The 25,564-nt window shown below is 47.0% G+C and overlaps 1 protein-coding gene across 1 annotated transcript in view; it reads left to right on the top strand.

Moving 5' to 3' along the window:
* GABRR3 (gamma-aminobutyric acid type A receptor subunit rho3) overlaps positions 1 to 20,834 on the top strand; it is a 43,205-nt gene extending 22,371 nt beyond the window's left edge. The window contains exons 5-9 of the mRNA XM_066599160.1: positions 5,283 to 5,365; positions 13,516 to 13,656; positions 15,068 to 15,220; positions 19,240 to 19,436; positions 20,346 to 20,834. Coding sequence (XP_066455257.1) covers positions 5,283 to 5,365; positions 13,516 to 13,656; positions 15,068 to 15,220; positions 19,240 to 19,436; positions 20,346 to 20,639 — 868 coding nt within the window. The 3' untranslated portion in view covers positions 20,640 to 20,834. The remainder of the gene's footprint in view (positions 1 to 5,282; positions 5,366 to 13,515; positions 13,657 to 15,067; positions 15,221 to 19,239; positions 19,437 to 20,345) is intronic.
* The last annotated feature ends 4,730 nt before the right edge of the window (positions 20,835 to 25,564 follow it).

Here is a 25,564-nt window from a genome sequence, read left to right as displayed (position 1 = left end):
TTACGGCCGGCTGATATACGCTTCCATCTGATGCACTGGATTCCAAAAACGCCCGGCAAAAATAGCGCATTTCAGCCAGGCACTTTTATGCCGGCCAAGAAAGATAGTCCTGGGACTATCTTTCTGGCCAGAATACGTAGGCCGCTGCCAGGGTCCCAATGACAGCTGCCGGAGAAGGGAGGTGGGAGGGAGTTTAGCAGCGTGACTGCTAAATTCCTCACCCTCCTTCTCTGCCCCTTGCCGGCTGTTTGCAATGTGAGGGGGCAGAACAGGGTGGGAGCTAGCTGCTAAGCTCCCGCCCCCTTCCATTGCAGGCTGCTGTCAAGGGGCGGAGAAGGGGCTTAGCACACTAGCTCCTGCTCTGCCCCCACCTGACTTCTCCCCTTGTCGAGAGCTGGCGAGTGGATGGAAAGGGGGAAGGCAGTTTAGCTGAGCTAAATTTATGCGCCCGTTTACGCGTTTTTATGGGGCCGGCAGGTGCACATAAAAATGCCTACATTTGTGCGAAACAGCCCTAAGGGCCCTTTTTATACAAAACCATTATCGTTCAGGATAGGGAATAACTTCTTGATCGGTGAGGGTCTCACTTTAATCTCTTTCATTTATTTCAGACCAATATGGCTGGATGGAGAAAATATTCCCATTACACTGGTCATAGAGAAATGCGTTTGCGCAACTAGACATGTACAAGTGGTGCTTCAAAGTAGGGTAACCTTTTAGAATTTTCCATATTTCCAACTAGATTTGACTTAAAACTACATTCGATTTTCACACGGGTCCTAAAAGTAGATGAAGAGAACCAAATCAAACTAATCGGTCACAAATATCAGACCCGGTCATTTATTTATTGAGGAAAGTGAACCAATATGGCATGTCTGTGAGCGGCAAAAGTTTGTGAATCTTTAGGAGTCTGAGCTTATCAAGATGTGTATGGAAATGCATCATGGTATGAACAAAGGACATTACTGAGGACCTCAGAAGAAGAGTTGTTGATGCTCATCATTCTGGAAAAGCTTACAAGCCCATCTCTAAAGAGTTTGGGCTCCACCAATCTACAATGCGAAAGGTTGTATACAAATGGAGGAAATTCAAGACCATTATTACCCTTCCTAGCAGTGGTCGACCAACATAGAGCAAAGTGTATAATAGTCCGTGTGGTCACAAAGAGCCCGAGTTAACCTCTAAGCAACTAAAGGTCTTTCTCACATTCGCTATTGATAATTCATAAGTCTACGATCATAAGAAAAGAACACGGCTGCCCATCTGTAGTTTACTAAAGATCACCTCGACAAGCCAGAAGGCTATTGCAACGATGTTTTGTGGACGGATGACACAAAAATACAGCTTTTTGGCCTACATAAGAAGCATTGTGTTTGAAGAAACCTCATACCATCTGTGAAACCCAGTGGTGGTCGTATCAGGGTTTGGGCCAGTTTTGCTGCATCTGGTCCAGGACGGCTTGCCATCATCGATGGAACAATTAATTCTGAAATATACCAGCAAATTTTAAAGGAAAATGTCAGGACATCTGTCTGTGAGCTGAACCTCAAGAGACCGCGGGTCATGCAGCAAGCCAACGGCCCAAAGCACACAAGTTGTTCCACAAAAGAATGGTCAAAGAAGAATAAAGTTAAAGTTTTGGAATGACGAAGTCAAAGTCCTGACCTTAATCCTATAGAAATGTTGTGGAAGGAGCTGAAGGAGCGGTTCATGGGAGGAAACCCACCAATACTTTTGCCACTCATGGACACGTGATATTTTCCTCAAGAAATAAATGACCAAATCTAATATTTTTGACTCATTTGTTTGGTTTGGTTCTCTTTATCTACTTTTAGAACTTGTGTGAAAATTCGATGTAGCTTTAGGTCAAATATAAGCAGAAATTTGAAAAATTCAGGGTTCACAAACTTTCAAGAAGCACTGTAGCTAAAGGCAGGGGAGCAGGTTCAGGTTATAGGGAATACACAGGGGGCACATGCCCCAAAAGCATCAACACTTTGGGTGCCAATTGGGCCTCCAACACCAACCCTCCTGGTACAAGCCGGTTCTTTTGATCTGTCCTATGATCCTACTGTATGGAGAATTGGTGACCACACATGTTTGTGCCTCTCTCTCTTGAAGTCCACGGGAGGCACTGGCTTGGCTCTCTCCATAACTCAAATTGACTTATAGAGAAGGCCAAATGTGGTTGCAGTAGGTCATGTCAGGTCCCAGAAATTGGACGGTGACCCATATTAGGTTTTTTACCCAGGTGTCTCAATCTTAATCTTGTTCTGCAGTGGAGACACCAGAACGTCTTATTCTAGGTGACGGTATTAAAGGGCTACGGCAGGAAACTGAACCTTTGTCCCAGGTTAAGAGAGGCCTGGCTGTGGCTCTGTGTTCACCTGTTCTAGAACACCCTTTATATTAAAGAATATCTCTGAGCATACCTGTATAGTATTTTCAGATTTACTGAGCATGCTAGGCAACCTCCGCCTTTATAATTTCCACCACTGCTGCACACTGTCTTTGAAAGTGCCCTATGATAATGTGCGTAGGGGAAGGATCTGCCAGTGAATCACTTTACCCCCTTATAGAGTCACCTGGCTATGTTTGCACTTCGCCCACTTCTGCATCACCTGATCGACAGCAGTGGCGCTTTGTAGCAGTTGCAGTAAGGGATCAGTATGAAGTGAGAGGAGCAGCGTTGCAGGTTCAAATCAGTCCGTGCATGGCATGGCCACAGCATCTGTGGGTGGGGTTGAGGCGTATCGATATAATTGAGTGTACTTGGCTTGTTTGGTAAGTGTACATATATGCAGCAAACGCTTGAGCGACAGTGAGACCTGTTGTGAGATTGAGCGGAGATGTGGGCCCAGAGACCACCACAGGGCATACCAGTGGGCTAAAGGGAGCCAATGACTTGTGTGGTTCCAGGGCAAGATGGTCACGCCACTTCTCTTACTTCCTGATGCACACTGTACATCGGTAGCTTAAGATGCTACATGCTGCTCTGATAGGCCAGCATGGATCATGTGCACAACACTGGCCAATCAGAGCAACATTTAGTGTCTTAAACTACTGATGCACAAAATGGTCATCTTGGTTTGTCTGGGTCTCAAGGGTCACTATAAGCCCCAACAACAAGTCTATCATTGTCAAAGGACTGGTTGCTCCAAGTAAAGACTCAGAGTGGGTGCTGTGATTGGAGGAAGCAAGGGATCATGTCAATCTGACAGAACCAGTTAAGGCTGAACCAAAAACCAATGGGATATAGATATCATGTCTTGTATGTCCGATTTTGCAAAAATTGCAACTTTTTGGACATTTATGCCAAACCCTGCCACTTTTCTGAAAAGTGGTTGTGGGCTAGCTTTTGGGGGTGTGGCTACACATGGCCTGTTAAATTTACTCTAATTTACGCCAGAAACTGGTGTAACATAGCTGAAATCTATGCCAGGTTGGGGCTGGCGTAGCTTTCAATCTGGCACATGGAGTTGCCACCAGATATGACTAGTGTATTAAGAGGTGCAAGCCTCCTAATAGATTTGTCTGAATTAGACTGGTGCAAAGTTTACTTATACTGGCACATGAAAGGCGGATCTAAGTAAATAGACCCTGTGATTAAATAAAACTGATAGATTGGCACCCATTTTAGTGTATCAGCTATTCTTCCCTGACATCTGCCATCATCGTAGTCTCTAAAAAGTTGAGTGGATTTAAGCCTATGTTTAAGTATATTTCCTGCCAAGCAGAGCTCATCAATATTCACTCAACTGCCTTTCACACCCTTACCAAAGGGGCCTTTGGTCCCATTTGCTCCTTTAGGGACCAGCAAAGAAACTTTTTGTTATAGTGTTCACGAAATTAGCTATTTGCAGGAGATCCCATTGTCTCCCTGTCCCTCCAATACACATCCCCCAGACTTGCTAACTATGATTTCCCACCACTGGGATGAGCCAAACAAAAAAATCAATAACTGAGATTATAGGGCATTCGAATGTCCCAGCTCAACAGCCATTATATTTTTGAAACCATAAGTATACCAGGGACGTAATGAAATCACTTTCATTGCCATGCAACATCCAGAACCCAGAGAATCGTATACCTGCAAAGCTAATCGTCTGTCACATATCGTGTTTGATATCCACTTGTAGGTAAATTCATGATCTGAATAATGGCCGCCATAGCTTCCCTATTGGAGTGACTCTAAAGGAAATATGGTTGCCATCTGGAATATCTGCGCATCTACTTAGCCAGTCTTTGGTGATGTCATAAGGAGGAGGTGGGACCCAGAGGCACTTTAAAACTAAAGGGGGATCTCCCCCCCCCCCCATTGTCAGATCCACGAGTTGCATCCAAATGCAGGACTGTCCACCGTTCTGTGTGCTCCTCACCCCAGGACTATTTGAAACAACTTCATAGACTAGTATTTTCTATTATTTTATTCCGTTTATGTTTTTATACTGTTTTTTGTGTATTTTTAGGTTTGTTACCCTTTTTTAAAATATCTCCTTTTGTATATTTTCTATCTACGCACTGCTAACTAACCCTTTTTAGAATAAAGCCTTAAACTTTATTTAGTCAGAGCCTTTTGTCGCTTTAAGCAATTCATAACCCTGAAGCGTGTTAATTGTGTGTCAGCTGGTGGACACCGAGGTGGATGACCTACCTGTCAAAAACGGTCAGTGTTCACAGCGAAGTGTATTGGGGCATGTTCGGCCACGTTGGGTGCTATTGGGACTCCAACGTGTACGATCTGGGGAGCTGGAAATAAGCCGACCTTGGAGTCTGCCCCTGAGTGCTGTACGTCACAGGTTGGTGACTGTTGGATTCGTAAAACCCGCTACCATGACAGGCCCCATTGTACTGTGCTGCCATTGTGTCTAAGGAAAACGGAAAGGTGTGACTTCAATGGGAAAAATAGCACAAAAATGCATGACTGAGCAGTGGAAAAACATCGCCTGGTCAGATTATACAGATTTCTGTTGCACCGTGCTGATGGGAAGTCAGAGTTTGGCACAAGCAGCATGAACTGATGACCCCTTCCTCTCAGCTGGTGGAGGTGGAGTAATGGTGCGGGGAAGGCTTTTTTGGCACACCCTGAGTCCTCTTATAACTGTGGATGGAAGGCATGGCAAATTGCTGTCGTTCTGAAGACCAAAGGAGGTCCAACGTGCTACTAGATGGGGGTCTTTGATAAAGTGGCAGTTCAGTGTATATACAATCCACAAGTAAATAATTAGTCCTGTATTAATTAGCGATACTGTATGCTAAAATGCTTTTCTCTAATGCTGCAGGATAACGGTATCTGCGATGTGCTTCATGGACTTCAGTAGATTTCCTCTGGACACCCAGAACTGTTCTTTGGAACTGGAAAGTTGTAAGTAGGTTTCTGTATTACTTGAAAAACACAATTGCCACCTCCAGCCTGGATACATGATGAGATACTGATGGCCATGGAGGCGTATGGCTGCGGTCACATGGGTCGGAAATCCCGTGGAATGTCCACAGCAGGACCACACGGAAATCCGACGAGATGGATTTGGGCACGGGTTTTCAAGTGGCCTATTCCGCTGCGGCCAGCTCTTCCCCATAGAGAGGAGAGATGGCCACAGCAGAAATGACAATAAAATTGACATGCTGCAACTTTGAATTCCTCGCGGCATGTCAATTTCAGCATGGCTTGGCCAAAGTGGATCGGCCACAGCGTGTGGACGAGATTTTTGCAAATCTCGTCCACTTTGCTGCTTTATCCCGGGATGAAAATTGCCGGTGGAATTTCCATGCAGAAAGCCCGCACGGAAATTCCGCAGCAATTCCGCCCCGTGTGAACCCAGCCTACAGGCTCCGTTTGTTATCCTGCAGTACATTTGCCCACAGATGTTACAACTGGGCCTCTAGGAACTGTAGGCTGCCAAAGCTGGTGTCCCACCTGATCCCATAAATTCTCAATCGGCAACAAGTCTGCCGACCGGACACTCCGGGGGCGCTCACACTGAGGTCTCCAGACACGGCCGTCGTCAGCGCTCAAACAGAACCTGGAATGGTCACTAAAGACAATGCGGTTCCAGTTTTTAGCGTCCAGGTTTCTTGTTCACAACACCACTGCAAACAAAGGCAAAAGTGATCGATGTTAATGGCCGGACATGTAATGGGTGGCGTGACACCAAATTCTGCGAAGCACCTCAAAATGTTCCGGGCAGAGAAAGGGTCTGTAATGAAGGCGCCCCCTGTATCTGGATGGTGGAGAACGAAAGTGTTGGATCTGCTTGTGCTTGTCGCAATATCAAACCATCCTCCATAATGGTGGTCGGTCCGGGCCATCCGGAGCCTGTTCGCCATCTGTGTGTGCCCTCACGTAACCACTGATCCCAACACCTCCTAACAGCTTGGTCAGAGCAGCCTAGATGGTGGGCAATGCACCCTCTCGAAGTCTGTAAACTGGGCAAAAAGTCTTTGAATGCGTCGTAGAGGCGTCTAGTGGTCAATGATCTCTGTCACTACACAAAAGTAGCCTCTGAGAGCCTTTTTATAGGGGGAAGCACTTTCACGGCCTCTGGTGGTAAGACCCCATATCTAATCAGACCACACTGTGATCATTGACATATCCACCTGAGACATACCCGCAGGCCGAGTTTTGCAGCAATCCGACATTTCCACCTGGGTGCGTTACATTTTGTCATTCACTTTTTGAGTATATAAAAATGTTGTTGCTGCTGCCGTCATTATAGGGGGCTGACTGATTGCCCCGATTTACACGGACACCATTGTGTTCACTGGTAAATCCCTTAAAACATATCTTTTGGGCCAGGCATTAAAGCAATAAGACAATGTTGCGGTCCCAGGTCCTTCTCTGCTCCCGGAAAGAGCTGTTAGTTATAGAGAAGGACCAGAATGATCAAAAAGTAAACTTATAAAAAAAAACAACTTTCTAGATGAGAGATCGGTGTCGGCTGCGCAGCATTTATTCCCTTCGCAGTTGGCAGGCGAGGGGGCAGTAAGCAATGACCTCATTGAGTCTTGCTATGACTGGAAAGAGCTTATTTCCCCTGGTCATCTGGGATTAATGTGGCCCATTTACTAATAACTGCGCTTCTATTTATACCCGCCGAGCACATTAAATCATGGCACTCATGTAATCTGTCCAGAAGATGGAGGGTTAAATCTAAGCACAAACTGCATCTAATTTAAAGAGCTGGAGAAACATCTGCATTCCTACTGAAAATAAAGCGACGCAATAATGGGCGGCGCCGAAGATATGAAAGGTCGTCTATTTATTAGATATTTTTCGGATGGGATCACACTAGTTTTTTGGCAGTATGACAGGTCACACACTGCATCGTATTCATCCCTGTGGGACAGGTGCGGGGGGGGGGGGTGAGCTGCGTGAAGCTGGCGTAAGCCGAAAATTGCTTCGGAAATATGGGGCAATAGTCTAATTGTCTGTATCGCCTTAGCAGTCTGACAGATGTGTTTTCACCATTGTCATTAACCCCGTAAGGACACGGCCTATTTTGACCTTAAGGACATGACCCCTTTTTTGGGGAATTTTCAGCCACTTTTCGAAAGCCATACCTTTTTTCATTCTTCCGTCGACACGGCCGTATGATGCTTGTTTTGTGCAAATTAGTTTTTATTGGTACCGTTTTGGGATGTATTGTAAAACTTTTATTAATTTTTTATTTTTTTTAGGGCAAGGAGAGAAACATCAATTCTTCATTTTTTTTACTGCATCAATCATGCAGCAAAAATGACATGATAATTCTTTTCAGCAGTACGATTACCACAGCTGTCACAGCTGTGGTAGAGGTCTGCGATGCTATCCCATTGCTTTCAATGGAGCTGGAGCAGCGATGATTTTCGATAAAGGGCTTGAAAATAAAAAAAATTTACTTACCTAGAAGATCTGTCCGGCTCTTCTCTCTGCCCTGGCAGTCGTCTTCTGTCTTCTGGAGGCCAGTGATTAAAAAATCTCCGCCTCCAGAAAGTGCTGCCTGTGATTGGCTGAGCGCTATGACCAATCAGAGGCAGTGCCTAGCCATCATTGAATGACAGCTGAGCGCTGCCTGTGATTGGTCACAGCGCTCAGCCAATCACAGGCAGCGCTCAGCTATTCATTGAATTCAATGAATGACTGATCGCTGCCTGTGAGTGGTCACACGCTGAGCCAATCAGAGGCAGCGCTTTATGGAGGCGGAGTTTTTTAAATCCCCGACCTCCGGAAGACAGAAGACAACTACTGGGTCTGGAGAGAAGAGCTGAACTGCTTTTTTAATTTTTTTAACAGCTAGGAATAATTTTCAGGGAAGGGCTTATATTTCAAGCCCTTCCCTGAAAATGATCTCTACGGTGATTTCCTGCATCCCATTGCTTTCAATGGGATAGCATCGCAGACCTCTGCCACAGCTGTCAGAGCTGTGGCAGCAGATTCCTTCATCCCTACGGTCCCCACGGGGATGAAGGAATTCCTTGCCGTAGCTGTCACAGCTGTGTCAGGGGAGTTCTCCCTGTGTTTTCAATGAGGCTGGCGCTACTGCGGCCCCATTGAAAGCAATGGGCGATATCGCAGATTTTTCTTAGCGTTACGAGGGTTCAGTGAAAACATCGCAAGTGAGTAGGAAACCATTGACAATCATTGGTTTCATAATCATGCGTTTTCACTCGCTCTCGCATCGCAAGAAAACATTGGCAATGACAAGCCAGCGACACCAGTATCTTGTGTCCGGTTGCCATGGTAACCCATCAGCCCTCCATGATTACATCGTGGAGGGCCAATGACGTCACAGAGGGAGCACGCTCTCTCTGTGAACCCTTTACATGCTGCAGTCTGCATAGATCAAGGCATGTAGGGAGTTAACAGCAGGGATCACTGTTCCTATCAATCCCTGCTTCAGCGGGAGGCTGGATGTCAGTTACAGATAGCTCCCCCTGCGTGATGTTGCGGGCTCTGTTGCGTTAAGTACCCCACAGCCGAAACATAAACGTATGTCCTGTGGCGTTAAGAGCCTTAGGCGAGGCCACCGTAAAATCATAATGGCCTAGTCTAAGGCTGGCACCGCAGTCCCGTGCCAGAAAGAGTCATGACTCGGGTGTCTACTGCTGTAATAGTCATGAGCAGATAAACCTCTGATCTCAGCCGTTTAACCCCTTAAATGCCACGGCTAATAGCAACTGAGGCATGAAACAGCTAACAGAAAGAGGGGTATCCCTCTTTTACCCACTAGCACCTTATGGGTGCATCTAAGGGTGCTGATGGACTGCAATGGTAACCAGATGCCTGATTACTGACTGGACCTATAAAAACCATTATGTAACTTATTAACCATATGGTGAAAATGTAATAAAAAACAATCCCAGAGTTACAGTTTTTAGTTCTTTCACCCTACAAAAAAACCTAGTAAAATCCGATCAAAAAGCAATTTATGCCTCAAAATGGTACCCTATGACGGTTGTCTTCTGATTCAATGCAATGTCAAAGTGTGCCTATAAGGCTAGAGCGACTTTTGGCTGCAATTTTGAACCATTCACTCCTGATAGAATTTTTTTTTCACTTCTAGAAAACCCCTATAATAGGGCTAGAGGTACATGGCGACTCTTGAATGCAACAGGGGTTACAGAACCAAAGATCATTGTGTAGCCCTGTGACCTCACACTAACTTTGTGGGCAATGGGGTCGTGGTGTGAGTTTCAGACTTTTGACCCGCAGTAGCAGCAAAGTGTGAACCGCACAGTGACCCCCATTGACTTCAATAGCGGAGCGAGGTCGCAGTGGTCTTTGGTTGTGCAACCCCTGTCACAGTCAAGAGTCGCCATGTAGCTCTAGCCTTTTCAAAGGGGTTTTCTGGAAGTGAAAAAAAAATTCTATCGGGAGTGAGTGGGTCAAAATTGAAAAATAAGCCATACTAACCTCTCGCCTTGTGTGGCACTCTGATCCATATAATCTGATCTGATACTGGAAGAAGCTGTATCAGTCACATGACCACTCGGCCAATGACAGGCTTCAGCAGTCACATGACTACTCAGCCAATCACATGCTTCAGCAGTCACATGACTACTCAGCCAATCACATGCTTCAGCAGTCACATAACTACTCAACCAATCACATGCTTCAGTTCTGTGTGATTGCACAACGCACAGAACTCGCTCGTTGTAATAACCCATTATTTCCAATGGGTTGATTTAGACAGGGACCGAGATGGAAAAACTAAAGCAGGTCCTATTTTTATGCGAGTTTCGCATGAGAATAGGCCTTGCAATGTGCAGTGTGTCGCATGTAGCTCAGCACAATGGGCGCAACTGCCTATCGGCTGTGTAGATACCGCCTAAGAGACGGCTGACAGAAAGAGCCAAGCTCAGCTTAGTTACTCCCATAGAAGTTAATAGGAGCTACACAAACAGCATAGCACAGATGCTACCCTGTCTCTGCAGCTTCCGAGTTACGGAAACAGTGTAGCTCACTGTGTGATGCTGTTTGCAGGGTGACTTCTACGGGAGGTACAGAAGCAGCCAAAAACAGTGGAGAAGATGACACACAGCAACTTTTTTTCTTTTTCATGTGAAAAAACGGCCACCTGAATAGCCTTGTTGGCTATAACGGGCCGTGTGTTGTCCGTGGCAGCTTCCGGCCATAGAAGTCAATGGAAGTTACGCTGAAAACAGTATAGCACAGATGCTACACTGTTTCCGCAACTCCTGAATTATGGAAACAGTGTAGCTCGCTGTTATGTTGTTTGCAGCGTAACCTCCATCGACTTCTGTAGAAGTTACAGAAACAGCCAAAAACAGTGGAGAAGAGGACGCACAGCGACTTTTTTTCTTTCTCATGTGAAAAAACGGCCAACTGAATGGCCTTGTTGGTTATATCAGGCCGTGTGTGTCCGTGGCCTTAGGAAACTTCTATAGAGAAAAGTACGGCTCTCGTATTAATCATTCGTCCCACAATCACATTGTTTCCTACAGGAATGACAGGCAGTTGTGCAGCAGTTCAGCAAGCTACCTCCCTGTGACACAGATAATAATAATAATCTTTATTTGTATAGCGCCAACTTATTCCGCAGCGCTTTCAGGCATGGATAAATGCAAACTATACAACAATTGCAACAATTAATGTGAGATACATTGGGTTAGACACAAATGGGTTGAGGGTGGTACAGGAGGTGCAGGGGTTGGGGAACACAGGCAATAGGAAATTTTATGTACAGATCATTTATCAGAAGGCAAACAGGGTGGAGCACCATAGGGAGGGGCGAGGGACTAGGTCAGGAGATTTGGTATGCTTCCCTGAAGAGGTGCGTTTTTAAGGCACGTCTGAAATTTGGTGCATCGGGATTTGTCCGGATGCCTTGGGGTAGAGCATTCCAGAGGATGGGTGCTGCTCTGGTGAAGTCCTGTAGGCGAGCATGAGAGGTTCGTATTACAGGGGTGTTTAGTCTGAGTGTGTTAGCCGATCGGGGTGAGCGCGCTGGGTGGGGTACTGACAGTAGGGAGGCGATGTATGGTGGCGCAGCGCCATGCAGAGCTTTGTGAGTGAGGTAGAGGAGTTTAAGTTTAGTTCTGCAGTGGATGGGCAGCCAATGCAGCGAGTGGCATAATGCAGAGGCGTCTGAATAACGACTGGATAGAAAAATGAGTCTAGCTGCCGCATTTAGTATGGATTGGAGTGGAGCGAGTCTAGTGCGGGGGAGGCCGATGAGTAGCGAGTTGCAGTAGTCAAGCCGGGAGTGTATGAGGGCAACCACGAGTGTCTTTAGCATGTCCGTGGTTAGGAACGGACGTATTTTAGCAATATTTCTGAGGTGCATGTGGCATGTTTGGGCCAGAGATTGGATATGGGGGGTAAAGGAGAGGTCAGAGTCCAGTGTGACCCCAAGGCATCGGGCATGCCGTCTGGGGGTTATGATGGTGCCAGACACTGGAATGGAGATGTTGAGGGGAGGTCGGTTAGAAGGTGGAAAGACAAGGAGGTCAGTTTTAGAGAGATTTAGTTTGAGAAAAAGGGAGGACATAGTGTTAGAGACAGCGGACAGACAGTCGGTTATATTTTGGAGGAATGGTCCAGAGATCTCACAAGAGGAGGTGTATAGTTGGGTGTCGTCAGCATAGAGATGGTATTGGAGGCCAAATTTGTGGATGGTTTGTCCAATTGGGGAAGTATAGATAGAGAAAAGAAGGGGACCAAGGACCGAGCCCTGGGGTACCCCAACAGCGAGAGGTAGTGGAGCAGAGATAGAACCAGCAAAGGAAACACTGAAAGAGCGGTCAGAGAGGTACGAGGAGAACCAGGACAGAGCAGTATCCTTTAGACCAATAGAGTGGAGCATAGTGAGAAGGAGGTTATGGTCGACAGTGTCAAATGCAGCAGACAGGTCAAGGAGGATTAGTAGGGAGTAATCACCTCTCAACTTTGCAGTCATCAGGTCATTTGTTACTTTTGTAAGGGCAGTTTCGATGGAGTGTAGAGAGCGGAAACCAGACCGGAGGGGGTCGAGGAGCAAGTTGTCAGAGAGAAAGCGAGTAAGGCGGGAGTAGACCAGGCGTTCCAGTAATTTGGAGATAAAGGGGAGGTTTGAGACTGGTCGGTAGTTGGCAGCATTAGTCGGGTCCAGGGTTGGTTTTTTAAGCAGAGGGGATATAATGGAGTGTTTGAATGAGGAGGGAAAAGTGCCAGAGGTTAGGGAGAGGTTGCAGATTGTGGTGAGGTGAGTAATGAGAGCTGGGGAAAGGGAGCGAAGGAGGTGAGAGGGGAGAGGGTCGCTAGCGCAGGTGGTGGGGCGGGCAGCGGAAAGGAGCCTGGAGACTTCTTCCTCTGTTGTTGGTTCTAGCATAGATAGTGAGTAGGTGCTGGGTGCAGTGCTGATGAAACTGGGATCAGGGCTAACCATGCAGCTTTTAGAGATTTCTTTTCGAATGTTGTCGATTTTTTCTTTGAAGTAGGCAGCTAGTTCTCCAGCAGTCTGGTCTGTTGCAGGGGCCTGTTCCTTGGGGCTGAGGAGGGAGTGAAAGGTCTCAAAGAGTTGTTTGGGGTTGTGGGATAGTGAGGAGACAAGGGAGGTGAAATAAACTTGTTTGGCATGGTGAAGGGCTAGGTTATACGTTTTAAGCATGAATTTGAAGTGGAGGAAGTCTGCTGGCAGCTTTGACTTTCTCCACAGCCGCTCGGCGCACCTAGAGCACCGCCGGATGAAGCGCGTTTGGGACGTGAGCCACTGTTGCCGTGGTCTGCGTTTAACGGCTCGCGTCACGGGCGGTGCAACTTCATCCAGGGCACGGCTGAGGGTAGTGTGGTAGTATTCGGCTGCCAGGTTAGGGCAGGGAAGGCGGGAGATAGGGGATAGGGAGGACTGAATAGTTTCGGCAAACTGTTTAGTGCGGACAGACTGGAGGTTCCTAGAGGTGCGATAGATAGGAGGGTCAGGAGAGATGCTAGGGTGCCTGATGGAGAAAGAGAGAAGGTTGTTATTACAGATATAATGTATGTGACCGTGATGTAACCTACCTGCCCTGGACATGATATCATTTACTCTTCCATAGATGCCTACAATGAGGACGACCTCATGCTGTACTGGAAGAAAGGAAACGAGTCCCTGAAAACCGATGAACATATTTCACTGTCCCAGTTCTTCATTGAAGAGTTCAGTGCATCTAGTGGCCTGGCCTTGTACAGCAGCACAGGTAAGTATCCGTAGTACATGTAGCAGTGGCCTACAACAGTCCCGGCTCGGGGGGCCTGAGAAAAGTGGTTTTTTTTGGCCGCACACAGAACGGGTTCTCATGACTCCTGTATGAAGCTGGTCATAAGTTAGCTGCTGATAAGTCTTTGGCTTTGTGTTCTTTTTTTGTTTCTATGCCTTCCATTAAGCCTTATGTGTCTAATATATGTTTTCAAAATGTTGTGTTTGTGGCTTATGGCAACAGTGATCTAGGCACGCGGGAAAACACAATGGCGGAGTCTAAGGCGATATTCACAGCAAATGAGAGCAGAGGAGTGATACAATTCTTGTTTCTGCAAGGAAAGTCCGCGCAGGATATTCCTGGTGATATGTCGCAGACATTGGGGGATCAATGCCCTTCACATTCTACAGTTAAGAACTGGGTTGCCAAATTTATAATGGGCCACTTCAGCACCAATGATGAGGAACGTCCTGGACGACCGAGAGAGGTTGTTGTTCCGGGTTGTTGTTCTCATACTGGAGAATTGGCGTATTTCAGCTAAAGGAATAGCAGACATCATGGGGATTTCTGGTGAACATGTTTGTGTCATTATCCATGAACATTTAAAGATGAAGAAGCGATCTGCACAGTGGGTCCCCAAATGTTTGACAACAGATCAGAAAAGCATGCGAGTGAAAACTCCCCGGTCCATTTGTCAGCATTTCCGGACTGATGAGAACTTCCTGGACCGACTGGTCACTATGGAGGAGACCCGGATTTATTTGTATGACCCTGAAACCAAGAGCAGTCAAAAGAGTGGAGGCACAGTGGTTCTCCTCGCCCAAAGAAGTCCAGCCAGTAAGGTGATGGCGTCTGTGTTCTGGGATAAGGAGGGCCTGCTGCTAGTGGACTACCTTCAAAATGGTTCCAGCATCAATGCAAGGTATTACATTGAACTTTTGGACCAATTAAAGACAGCTCTGAAGGCCAAAAGGCGCGGCAAGCTGTCCAAAGGAATCTTGTTCCTGCCAGACAATGCCTCCGCTCACACTGCACAAGTGACCACGGCAAAACTGGTGGAGTTAGGCTTCCAGCTGGTTGACCACCCACCTTATTCACCAGATCTAGCTCCCTCCGACTATCATCTGTTTCCAAACCTGAAGAAACACCTCAAGGGGACCAAATTTCCCACCATTTCTGATGCCATGGCTGCTACGGATGACTGGTTTGAGGCACAACCGAAATCCTTCTTTTTACAAGGCTTACAGAACTTGGAATACCGATGTAAGAAGTCTGTTGGATCAGTGGAGAGGGTGTGGAAGAAATGTAAAGTTTCATCTTCCCATCTTGTTTCTTTCTGGGTAAAGCCAAAGACTTATCAGCCGCCCCTCGTAACTAGATGGTTCTAACGGCATTGTCGTCTGCTTCACAGGGTGGTACAACAGATTGTTCATCAACTTCATCCTCCGCCGGCACATCTTCTTCTTCCTGCTGCAGTCCTACTTCCCAGCCATGCTCATGGTGATGCTGTCGTGGGTCTCTTTCTGGATTGACAGGAGGGCTGTACCTGCCAGAGTATCACTAGGTAAGAGACCCGCCCGAGGTAAGCGCATGGGTACGAGAAGTCCGGAGGCCGTTCAGACGAGCGTATAAAAACATGTCCGGAATAAAGGCTCATATTACGGACGGGTTTCAAAAGTCATTCCATCCGTACGCCATCACTTTTTCACCCATATTTGCCTCCGTATTTCTATTATTTTCTATCGGGCAAATACTGATCTAGATTTGTCTAGTAGAAAAGAATACAAATATGGAAGCAAATGCGCAAAAAAAATTGCGCACGCAATACACCGTAAATACAACCCATTGTATCAGTGCAAAAAAAAATAAAAATGGTGTGTCCTATTTCGGTGCACACTACGTACCAATTAGCCCATATTAGACTTAATTGGTTATTAAAATCAAGGGGAGCGTGCTTACGTTTTTTTTTTGCAAAAACACCGGACGTGCGCATGCAAAAAAATACAGTAAAATACTCACGGACGCGCGCAAAAATGCAATATATGCTGTTTTCGTGCACAACACGCAGGAAGATAGAACATGCTGTAACATGAACGAAATGCGCGCGCAAAATATGCTCATGTGAAAGAACCCTTTGACATCAGCGGATTATATTCACTGCGTATTACGTGCACAAATTTGGCACACGTAATACGCAGCACAAATACGCCCGTGTGAATAAACCCTAACGCAGAGATAAAATAACGCTTGTATATAAGCATCCATAATAATATATACAGCCCATCCACAAACGTGTGTAAGGCCGCTTTCATACCGCCAAGAAAATCTCGCGAGAATAACGGAATGGAAATACACTGACAGCATTCCGTTGTCTTGGAAACCCCCAGGGAAAAAGATGGAAACATTTAATTCTGTTTTTTCTCCCCAAAAAACAGAATGGTGAGACAGAATTGTGACTGAAAGCCCCAACGCCAATGTGAAGCAGCGTAACCATATAACATAGTGCTGCTTACAGGAAACCGCTTACAAGTCTGACCCCTGCTGGACATCATGTGGTACTGCGGAGTATAGACAGAAACTCGAGTCTATTTATCACTGACGTTGTAGATGGATGTTCAAAGTGACTTCAATCCAAAAAAAAATGCCATTTTCCACAAAACAAGATTTTTCGCCCCAAAACTTTAAAGTAAATAACATGAGAGGGGACATTAATATGTTATAGATCGAGGCTCGGGGGGAGAGGAGCCAAATTAGGTTCACCGCCTGGAATGAATGTAAGGTTTTAGGCTTGGGAGGGGAGAATACCTGCCAAGACTCTTTACTTAGCGCAGTGATGGCGAACCTTATAAAGTCCGAGTGCCCAAACTGCAACCCAAAACCCACTTGTTTATCGCGAAGTGCGAACACTTCAGGGGGCGGGGCTTATTTTACCTCCATCGTTATAAAAAGGATTTCTTACTATGCGGCGCTCCCCTGCCCCTCCTCCATAGGCTTCCCACCGTTAGCACTCCCTGGCTTCCAGTTTTCAGTGGCCTGTAGTGGCCACACCTGACCCGGTCGCTGAGAACCTGAAGCCAAGGAGGAGGGGAGAGGAAGCACCGCGCAGTATGAATTCAGCTGCGGATTTTGATTGTTTTTTTGATGCAGAAATGCTGTGTAATTTCCTGTGGAAATTTCTTCTGTGGACATTCTGCAGCATTTCCTCCATGTGTAAACAAGTCAGCTGGAGGTATGCTGCCACATGCAGAGTGGCCTCAGTAGTAATAGTTTGCCCCACAGTGGCCTCAGTAGTAATAGTGTCCCCAAAAATGGCCTCAGTAGTAATAGTGTCCCCTATATTAATAATAGTGACCCTCCCCCCACCCCACAGTGGCATCAGTAGTAATAGTGACCCCCTACAGTGGCTTCAGTAGCAATAGTGACCCCCCCCCCCAGTGGCCTCAGTAGTAATAGTGACCCCCCCCCCCCCCACAGTGGCATCAGTAGTAATAGTAACCTCCACAGTGGCTTTAGTAGTAATAGTAACCTCCACAGTGGCCTCAGTAGTAATAGTAACCTCCACAGTGGCTTTAGTAGTAATAGTAACCTCCACAGTGGCTTTAGTAGTAATAGTAACCTCCACAGTGGCCTCAGTAGTAATAGTAACCTCCACAGTGGCCTCAGTAGTAATAGTAACCTCCACAGTGGCCTCAGTACTAATAGTAACCTCCACAGTGGCTTTAGTAGTAATAGTAACCTCCACAGTGGTTTTAGTAGTAATAGTGACCCCCACAGTGGCCTCAGTAGTAATAGTGTCCCCCACAGTGGCTTCAGTAGTAATAGTAACCCCCACAGTGGCATCAGTAGTAATAGTGACCCCCACAGTGGCCTCAGTAGTAATAGTGACCCCCACAGTGGCCTCAGTAGTAATAGTAACCCCCACAGTGGCATCAGCAGTAATAGTGTCCCTACAGTGTCCCCAGTAGTAACAGTGTCCCCAATAATGGCCTCAGTAGTAAGTGTCCCCTATATTAATAACAGTGACCCTCCCCTCCACCCCACAGTGGCCTCAGTAGTAATAGTATCCCCCACAGTGGCATCAGTAGTAATAGTGTCCCCCACAGTGGCTTCAGTAGTAATAGTGACCCCCACAGTGGCCTCGGTAGTAATAGTGTCCCCCACAGTGGCTTCAGTAGTAATAGTGACCCCCACAGTGGCTTCAGTAGTAATAGTGACCCCCACAGTGGCATCAGTAGTAATAGTGTCCCTACAGTGTCCCCAGTAGTAATAGTGTCCCCAATAATGGCCTCAGTAGTAATAGTCTCCCCTATATTAATAACAGTGACCCACCCCCACCCCACAGTGGCTTCAGTAGTAATAGTGACCCCCACATTGGCATCAGTAGTAATAGTGACCCCCCCCCCCCCACATTGGCCTCAGTAGTAATAGTGACCCCCCCCCCCCCCCCCACAGTGGCCTCAGTAGTAATTGTGTCCCCCACAGTGGCATCAGCAATAATAGTGCCCACACAGTGGCCTAGTGGAAATGCTGAACTGGTGCAGGTCATTTTGTTTTTGAGGGCCCACCTCACTTACGTATCTTCAGTGTGTTTGGTACCACAACATAGCAGAAGTGTCTTTGGAAGACTGTTGGGTATGATGTAGAATCTGTAGCGGTTTCTCCAGCTGTAGTCCCTGCTGCTTTGTCTTCTGTGATTCTGTTTGTATGTTGGTTCTGACGCGTTATGGGGCCATGTTCTCAGTTACCGGCTCCCTTCTTTCTCCACACACCCTCTCTAGCAGGCACAAAAACTCCAGGACTCGGCTTGCACGGCTCCCTCAGCCAACTGTGGCTGAGTACCACTAAGATTGCTCTCCAGCTTGTTGCTCCTAGTCACTGACTCCTACATTTCCCGCCTTCACACACCAAACCATGCACCTCTCTATCATCCCCAGTCCTGCAGACATCCCATCTGATCTCTGCAGCCAATAGGAAGTAATACACAACACTTCATTGAGAAATACACAAAAGGCAGTGATGTATGACGGCCAGTATATGTCGCAACAAAAGTGCATTGATTGATGTTGGTGCCGTTTTTATGTTCTCCATTAATCCTTATGTTGCAAATCTGCTGCATTTCTATGCAGTTTCCGCAACATAAATAGACAAGCTGTGGATACATGCCCTCACATTGCCCATTGCTTTCAATAGGGCCGGGGGCAGAATCGCACCATGTACTAGGTGCATCAACAGTGATGTCTCCCTATTGAAAACAACGGGAGACACTCCGCAATCCACCTCCGCGGCTGACAGGATCGCTACTTCCCTGAAGTGATGCGAGGCGGTTTTAACCCTTTCCAATCCAATCTGTATCCTGGTTTTCCCAGGGGGCTTACTCTTTTTCTGCCATTAAACAACAGCGCTATATGCTGGCTAAAGCCAGTACTGCATGAGGTGACACATTGGATAGTCTCCGACAGTAGAGAGACAAATTTTGAGTGATCATCTTTGCGTGTAAATGGACCCTAATGCAAAGTTTTCATACAATTCAATTTTCTTGTCGGAATCGGCCTTTTACAATGGTGTTTATTTCATTCTGACCAGGTATCACCACCGTACTGACAATGTCCACAATCATCACCGGAGTCAGTGCCTCAATGCCTCAGGTGTCTTACATTAAAGCCGTAGACGTCTACTTGTGGATCAGCTTTCTTTTCGTGTTCCTATCTGTCATTGAATATGCAGCTGTCAATTACCTGACTACAGTGGAAGAGAGAAAACAGCTAAAGAGGAGAGGAAAGGTAAAGTAATGAGAAGTCATCAGATGAGTAAAAAGCTTAAAGGGACACTGTCACTACCGAACAGCACCATGCATTAAGTGATGGCGCTGTTTGTGGAGGTGACGGGGAGCTGGGGTATGTATTTTATATACCGTCTGCTTCCCGACTCTTGCGGTGTCCACCAGTGAAGTCCACGCGTGGTCTGACTCCTTTCAAGCCGCTGCGCATGAACTCCCATAGACTTCTCTACTGTGGAAGAAACCACCAGGAAGTGTTGAGGATGGAGGAAATGGGCCCCCATTCCAGCAGTTGGACCCCCGCTGATCTATCAGTTTTCACCCCTTTACTTAACGGGTGAAAACTTAAAAAAGCATCACTTACATCCCCATTTACATGCAATGATTATCGCTCAAACGATGTCTTTTGAGTAATAATTGTTGCATGTAAATGCTACCACCTTTTGCTTTTCAACTAAACGATGATTTTTAGTTGAGCTTAAAATCCATCATTCAGCCGGAGAGCTGATAGCAGGGACTTCACTCTGTGATTCTCCATGGGAGCGCAGATAACATTGTGTTCAGCTTGCAGTCCCGCAGCAGAACAAAGGAGCTGTATGCAGACAACACGGAGACTCATTTACATGCAAATGAAGCTAATCAGCTAGTAATGGGCAATAGTGCTCATTAGCAGCTTATGCAAAATAATTGCTCAAACTGTCAATCATCCTATCTTTTGAATGCATTTTGAGTGATCATCTTTGCGTGTAAATGGGGCTTAACCGGAAGACCCCTTTAAGTCCAAGTAACTTGTATAGCAAAACGTTCCATGGGTGTGAATAGAAGCGATCTCTGTGCAGCGCTGCAGAATATGTTGGCGCTATGCCAGTACTAGGAAATATCTCCTAACTGATCTCATACATTTTTCTTCTAGTCTTCTACAACCCTGAACCTGGAGGCGGTGCAGGCAATGGCGTTCGACGGCTGTTACCACGACAGCGATGCTGACCTGAACTACTCTGTGCATTCCGAAGAAAGCACATCTCGCGGGCGCGCGTCCAGCGTGGCCACTCTGGATGCAGCTCGTGTGAAGCGCAAGAGATCAATTAAAGGGAATGTTGGCAGGATCATCCTGGAGAACAATCACGCCATAGACACTTACTCCAGGCTCATCTTCCCCATCGTCTACATTTTGTTTAATTTTTTCTATTGGGGCATGTACTTATGAGAAGTAATGACGTACGCGAGATCCTCCAGCCGAATGTACTGTACGCGGGATCGTGAGTCCTCAGAGCCGCTCTCCTGTCAGATGATATATGATTGATGATATTGACAATGCTGGTGTCGCTTACTTAAGTATTTCCAGTCATTTGTTTGTAGAGACGTGCCTGCACTATTAAATCACCATATTTTTACTTATAAATGTCTCGGCTTATGTTTTATGATTCTCTCCGCCTCTGACTTCCAGTGAAAGAATTGGAGGGGTTTGTATTTTCCGCTCCCAGACTGTATGTGAGCACTCACTCATGGTAGCAATGCTGTGTACTTACCATATAATGCACAGGTGCAGGACTATGGGAGTAACATCAAAAAGTTGCAGTAAGGTTTTAAAGAGGTTGCAAAAAGTTACAGTAAAGTTTTAAAGAGGTTGCAAAAAGTTACAGTAAAGTTTTTAAAGAAGTTACAAAAAGTTGTAGGAAAGTTAAAGGGGTTGTGTCAAGATGGTATCCCCTTTTTGTATGCTTATTTAGGCATCTGAAGATCATAGAGTGAAGTTCTTCACTCAAATTTCCCCTCTATGACCCAGAACGGAGAGCAGCTCAGTGAGAGTAGCTCCCGTCATGGAAACTTTCTGCCACCGTCCTGTTATTACAGAACAGCCATTCCTGTTAAGGGCCTTCCTGCAATACTATGTTTTCCCTGCAGTGGAAATTGTGAGGATGGCTACAAGATGGCGTGAGAATGTATGTCGACCCGCCCCCCAGATGGCGGAATTGTGTTTTTTCCATTTAACTCCACTTAAATATTTTTAAACGTTTTTCAATACATTAAATGGTACCAGTGAAAGATACAACTCATCCTGCTAGAAACAAGTGAGAGTGGCCTTATACTAATGATGCATACTAATACAATGTACTCCAGGTAGTCAGAGTAGCTTTCGTGGCCATCTGTGTTTGTCCAGGTGCAAAGGGTCACTTTAAGTTTCTTGGCCCGATATTGCGCTTGCGGATGTACGTTTTTCACGGCGATGCAGAGTGTTTTTGATTGAAAACCGCATTGCTTCTGTGAAATTGCCTTTCAATTCCAAGTGTTTCCCACTGATTTCAATGGGAAAAATCCCATCACACACATCACACATCACACGGCACGCGAGCGCCATCCGATTGCTCTTAAGGTCCCATTGAAAACAATGGGTGAGGTGTTTCGAGGGAACCCCCCCAAAAAATAACATATTGCAATTTATTTTCCTCTCTAGTGATGCTGCGGAGAAACAAATTGCTCGTGTGAATGAATCTGTTCAAAAGGATGGATTTCCTATTCGTGCGAGTTTTGCGTGCATCGCTTTGCACAAAAAGCGTGAGAGAATATCGCCCGTGTAAATACGCCCTAAGGGAGGAAAGCGCAGTGTCTGCCCATGTTTCTTTTAGTTGTTTGCTCACAGTGGAGTTCCTCATTGGAGGAAAGTCCTGTGGATGTTCCCGCTGCCAAACGGCAAACGGGATGGTGCAATTACAACTGGGGCCCCCTGTGTCCAAGGGTCTGAAACAGGTGGATGAGGCCTGCTGCTAGGCGGAGCTACTCTGCACTCTTCTCTATTTGCAGACCTCAGCCAATTCCACCCCTTTTTCTGCTGTACCGCACTCCCCTATAAGATAGTGCTGCTTATGTTAAATATGCAGCGCTGGATGAACCAATCACAGCCATCACATCGGTTCATCGAGCGCTGCATTGGTTGGTGGAGCAGCGCTAGATGAACCAATCAGAGCCATCGCTTCCTGGAGGCGGGATTTACGAATCCCAGAACCAGGAAGTGATCTTCTGTGGGCTAATGAGGTCTGCAGGACACATGGCACAGCTCCGGACAGCAGTAGGAGGACCCGGACCGAGCCTGCTAGGTAAGTATTCCTTTTTTTTTTAAGGGAATGCAGCTATGGCTTATTTTTGGGGTAGGGCTTAAAGGGGTTGTCCCGCGGCAGCAAGTGGGTCTATACACTTCTGTATGGCCATATTAATGCACTTTGTAATGTACATTGTGCATTAATTATGAGCCATACAGAAGTTATCAAAAGTTATTCACTTACCTGCTCCGTTGCTGGCGTCCTCGTCTCCATGGTTGCCGTCTAATTTTCGCCGTCTAATGGCCAAATTAGACGCGCTTGCGCAGTCCGGGTCTTCTGCTTTTCTCAATGGGGCTCCGTGTAGCTCCGCCCCGTCACGTGCCGATTCCAGCCAATCAGGAGGCTGGAATCGGCAATGGACCGCACAGAAGCCCTGCAGTCCACGGAGGGAGAAGATGCCGGCGGCCATCTTCACCGGGTAAGTAAGAAGTCACCGGAGCGCGGGGATTCAGGTAAGCGCTGTCCGGTGTTCTTTTTTAACCCCTGCATCGGGGTTGTCTCGCGCCGAACGGGGGGGGTTTGAAAAAAAAAAAAAAACCGTTTCGGCGCGGGACAACCCCTTTAACCTTCTCGCAATAAAATCGTGGGAACAAAGCACTAATATCACCGAGATTTTGTAGCAGCGATATCGCTGTCGTCCGTATGAAACAGGCCTTAAAGGGGTTGTCCCGCGGCAGCGAGTGGGGCTCAGCACTTCTGTATGGCCATATTAATGCACTTTGTAATGTACATCGTGCATTAATTATGAGCCATACAGAAGTTATTCACTTACCTGTTCCGTTGCTGGCGTCCTCGTCTCCATGGTGCCGTCTAATTTCAGCGTCTAATCGCCCGATTAGATGCGCTTGCGCAGTCCGGTCTTCTCCTTGGTGAATGGGGCCGCTCGTGCCGGAGAGCTGGTCCTCGTAGCTCCGCCCCATCACGTGTGCCGATTCCAGCCAATCAGGAGGCTGGAATCGGCAATGGACCTCACAGAGCCCACGGTGCACCATGGGAGAAGACCCGCGGTGCATCGTGGGTGAAGATCCCGGCGGCCATCTTGGTAAGGTAAGTAAGAAGTCGCCGCAGGGATTCGGGTAAGTACTAAACCTTTTTTTTTTTTAACCCATCCCTTGGGTTTGTCTCGCGCCGAACGGGGGGCCTATTGAATAAAAAAAAAAGCCCGTTTCGGCGCGGGACAACCCCTTTAATGTTTCAATATATTACTCGCCTTTCAAGCTTACATTAAATCACTACAGTTCTCACTACCTTCATAGCAGGCCTGCTAACTGTTTAATCCCTAACAGCATGCATACTGAGCTGCTTTACTAAGGCTGGCCTCACTTACAGTCTCTGTAGTGCTCACGGCAGTCCTCATCCAGTTTCTTTCTCTTGGTCTCTATCGGGTCAGCCTCCAACTTCAGCCCCAGGTTATCAAGACCCCTTTAGTGCTCTACTGCATCGCTCCCCAGTATGGGGACAGTGCTGCTCATGCAGACAGTGGCCTCCGCCACTTCAAACTCTAGGCTGCTGTTGGGTCCCTCTTAGGGGCTGTGTCACTGCCGCTTTTTACAAACTCTTCATCACTCACTCATGACACAGCACACACCATTACGGCATGTGTGAGAGATTTCAGCTCTGCAGGCACTTACGTTGAAATGTAAGCAGATGGCGGCGGGAGGCTGAAGCAGATGGGTGTTTCCAATGGCGTCTTGACTTGGGGCTGTTATGGCGCCATTTGCATAATGGACACGTTGCAATAAAAGTAAGAGTTTGCCTTTTTGGCAAATCACGCTTAGGGCTCCCGCGCACAAGTGTTGGCATGTATATAAATATATACACTCGCGAGAGCATGATGTACTTGCGCTGTGAATTTAGCGCTATCACGTTTTCTCATGAGTGTATCCGCGCTGCAGACTGCACTTTGTTGTATCCGGTGCTGGGTCCGTTCACGTCAGTGCGGGACACACCGGCGCCGTTTTTGAACCAGCTGAGCAGCCTAGTTTGTCCCCAGTGTTATCAATTAACACAACAAAATTGCGCAGTGGCTTGCGCAATTTTGTGCGGATATTTGCATACCCCCATAGACTTCTATGGTGCTTGGGGTGCGTAAATGCGCCCAAAATAGAACATGTTGCGTATCTTTTTCGCCCAATGGAAATGCGAGCGCAAAAACGCTGAATGTGAGGGAACCCATTGAAATCAGTAAGTTTTATTGTCGTCTGTTTGCGCACGTGAAAACCGCCCGTGTGCAGCGGCCCTTATCCTGCTGCTAGGCGGATCTACCCCGTGGGGCCGGTTTATACGCCTATTTCCCGCTGGCAGGTTCCCTTTAAGGCCGGCTTCACACGGGCATGTTTGCGCACAATTAAATTTGCACGCAGAGAATAGAAGGCGTTGATTTTAATGGGTTCGTTCACGTGCGCCTATTTCACCTGCGCATTTCAGTCCTGCAAAAAAACACGCAGAATACTCATTTTTCCATTTGCGCACCAAAAATACCCATAGAAAAAAATGGGGATGCGCAAATGTGCGCAAAATACGCTAAGAGATACGTGAAACACTAATTGTGTAATTGCGCAGGAAAAATAAACCGCTTCAATCAGTGCGTTTTTGCGTGCAAAAAAAGTGCAGTCAAATATAACGATGCGCGCAAAAATAGTGTCCTGTACGCAAATACGCTGTGTTTGTGTAAAGGGGGCTGAGAGACCCATCACACCGGGATGAATACGCCGCGAGCGCCGGTAAATTCGTTAGATGTGCGCATTTGGCGGCGTCCTGCGGAGTAATCCCGTCCGTGTGAATGGCCGCTCAGCGTGTACTCACACCGCAGAATTATACGCTACTGTTACCCTTCGTGATACTTCGTGGCCCAATGCCTCCCCCCAGCACTGTGTGCTGCAGTTGTGGGGGTTCTGGAGCCCACAGATAGAATGCAGCTTGTATAGTAAGCAGTGCAGGTGTCGCCCCCTCGCGGCCGTAGAGCAACAGCTGGGCGGCCTCCGCACACCTCGACGACCGCAGCAGCCAACCTGTAGAGCATGGAAGAAGGCAG

Source organism: Eleutherodactylus coqui, chromosome 4 (assembly GCF_035609145.1).
Source record: "Eleutherodactylus coqui strain aEleCoq1 chromosome 4, aEleCoq1.hap1, whole genome shotgun sequence".
Taxonomy (NCBI): domain Eukaryota; kingdom Metazoa; phylum Chordata; class Amphibia; order Anura; family Eleutherodactylidae; genus Eleutherodactylus; species Eleutherodactylus coqui.
Note: the sequence above shows the minus strand (reverse complement) of the source record. Positions and strands in the feature narration are given on the sequence as shown.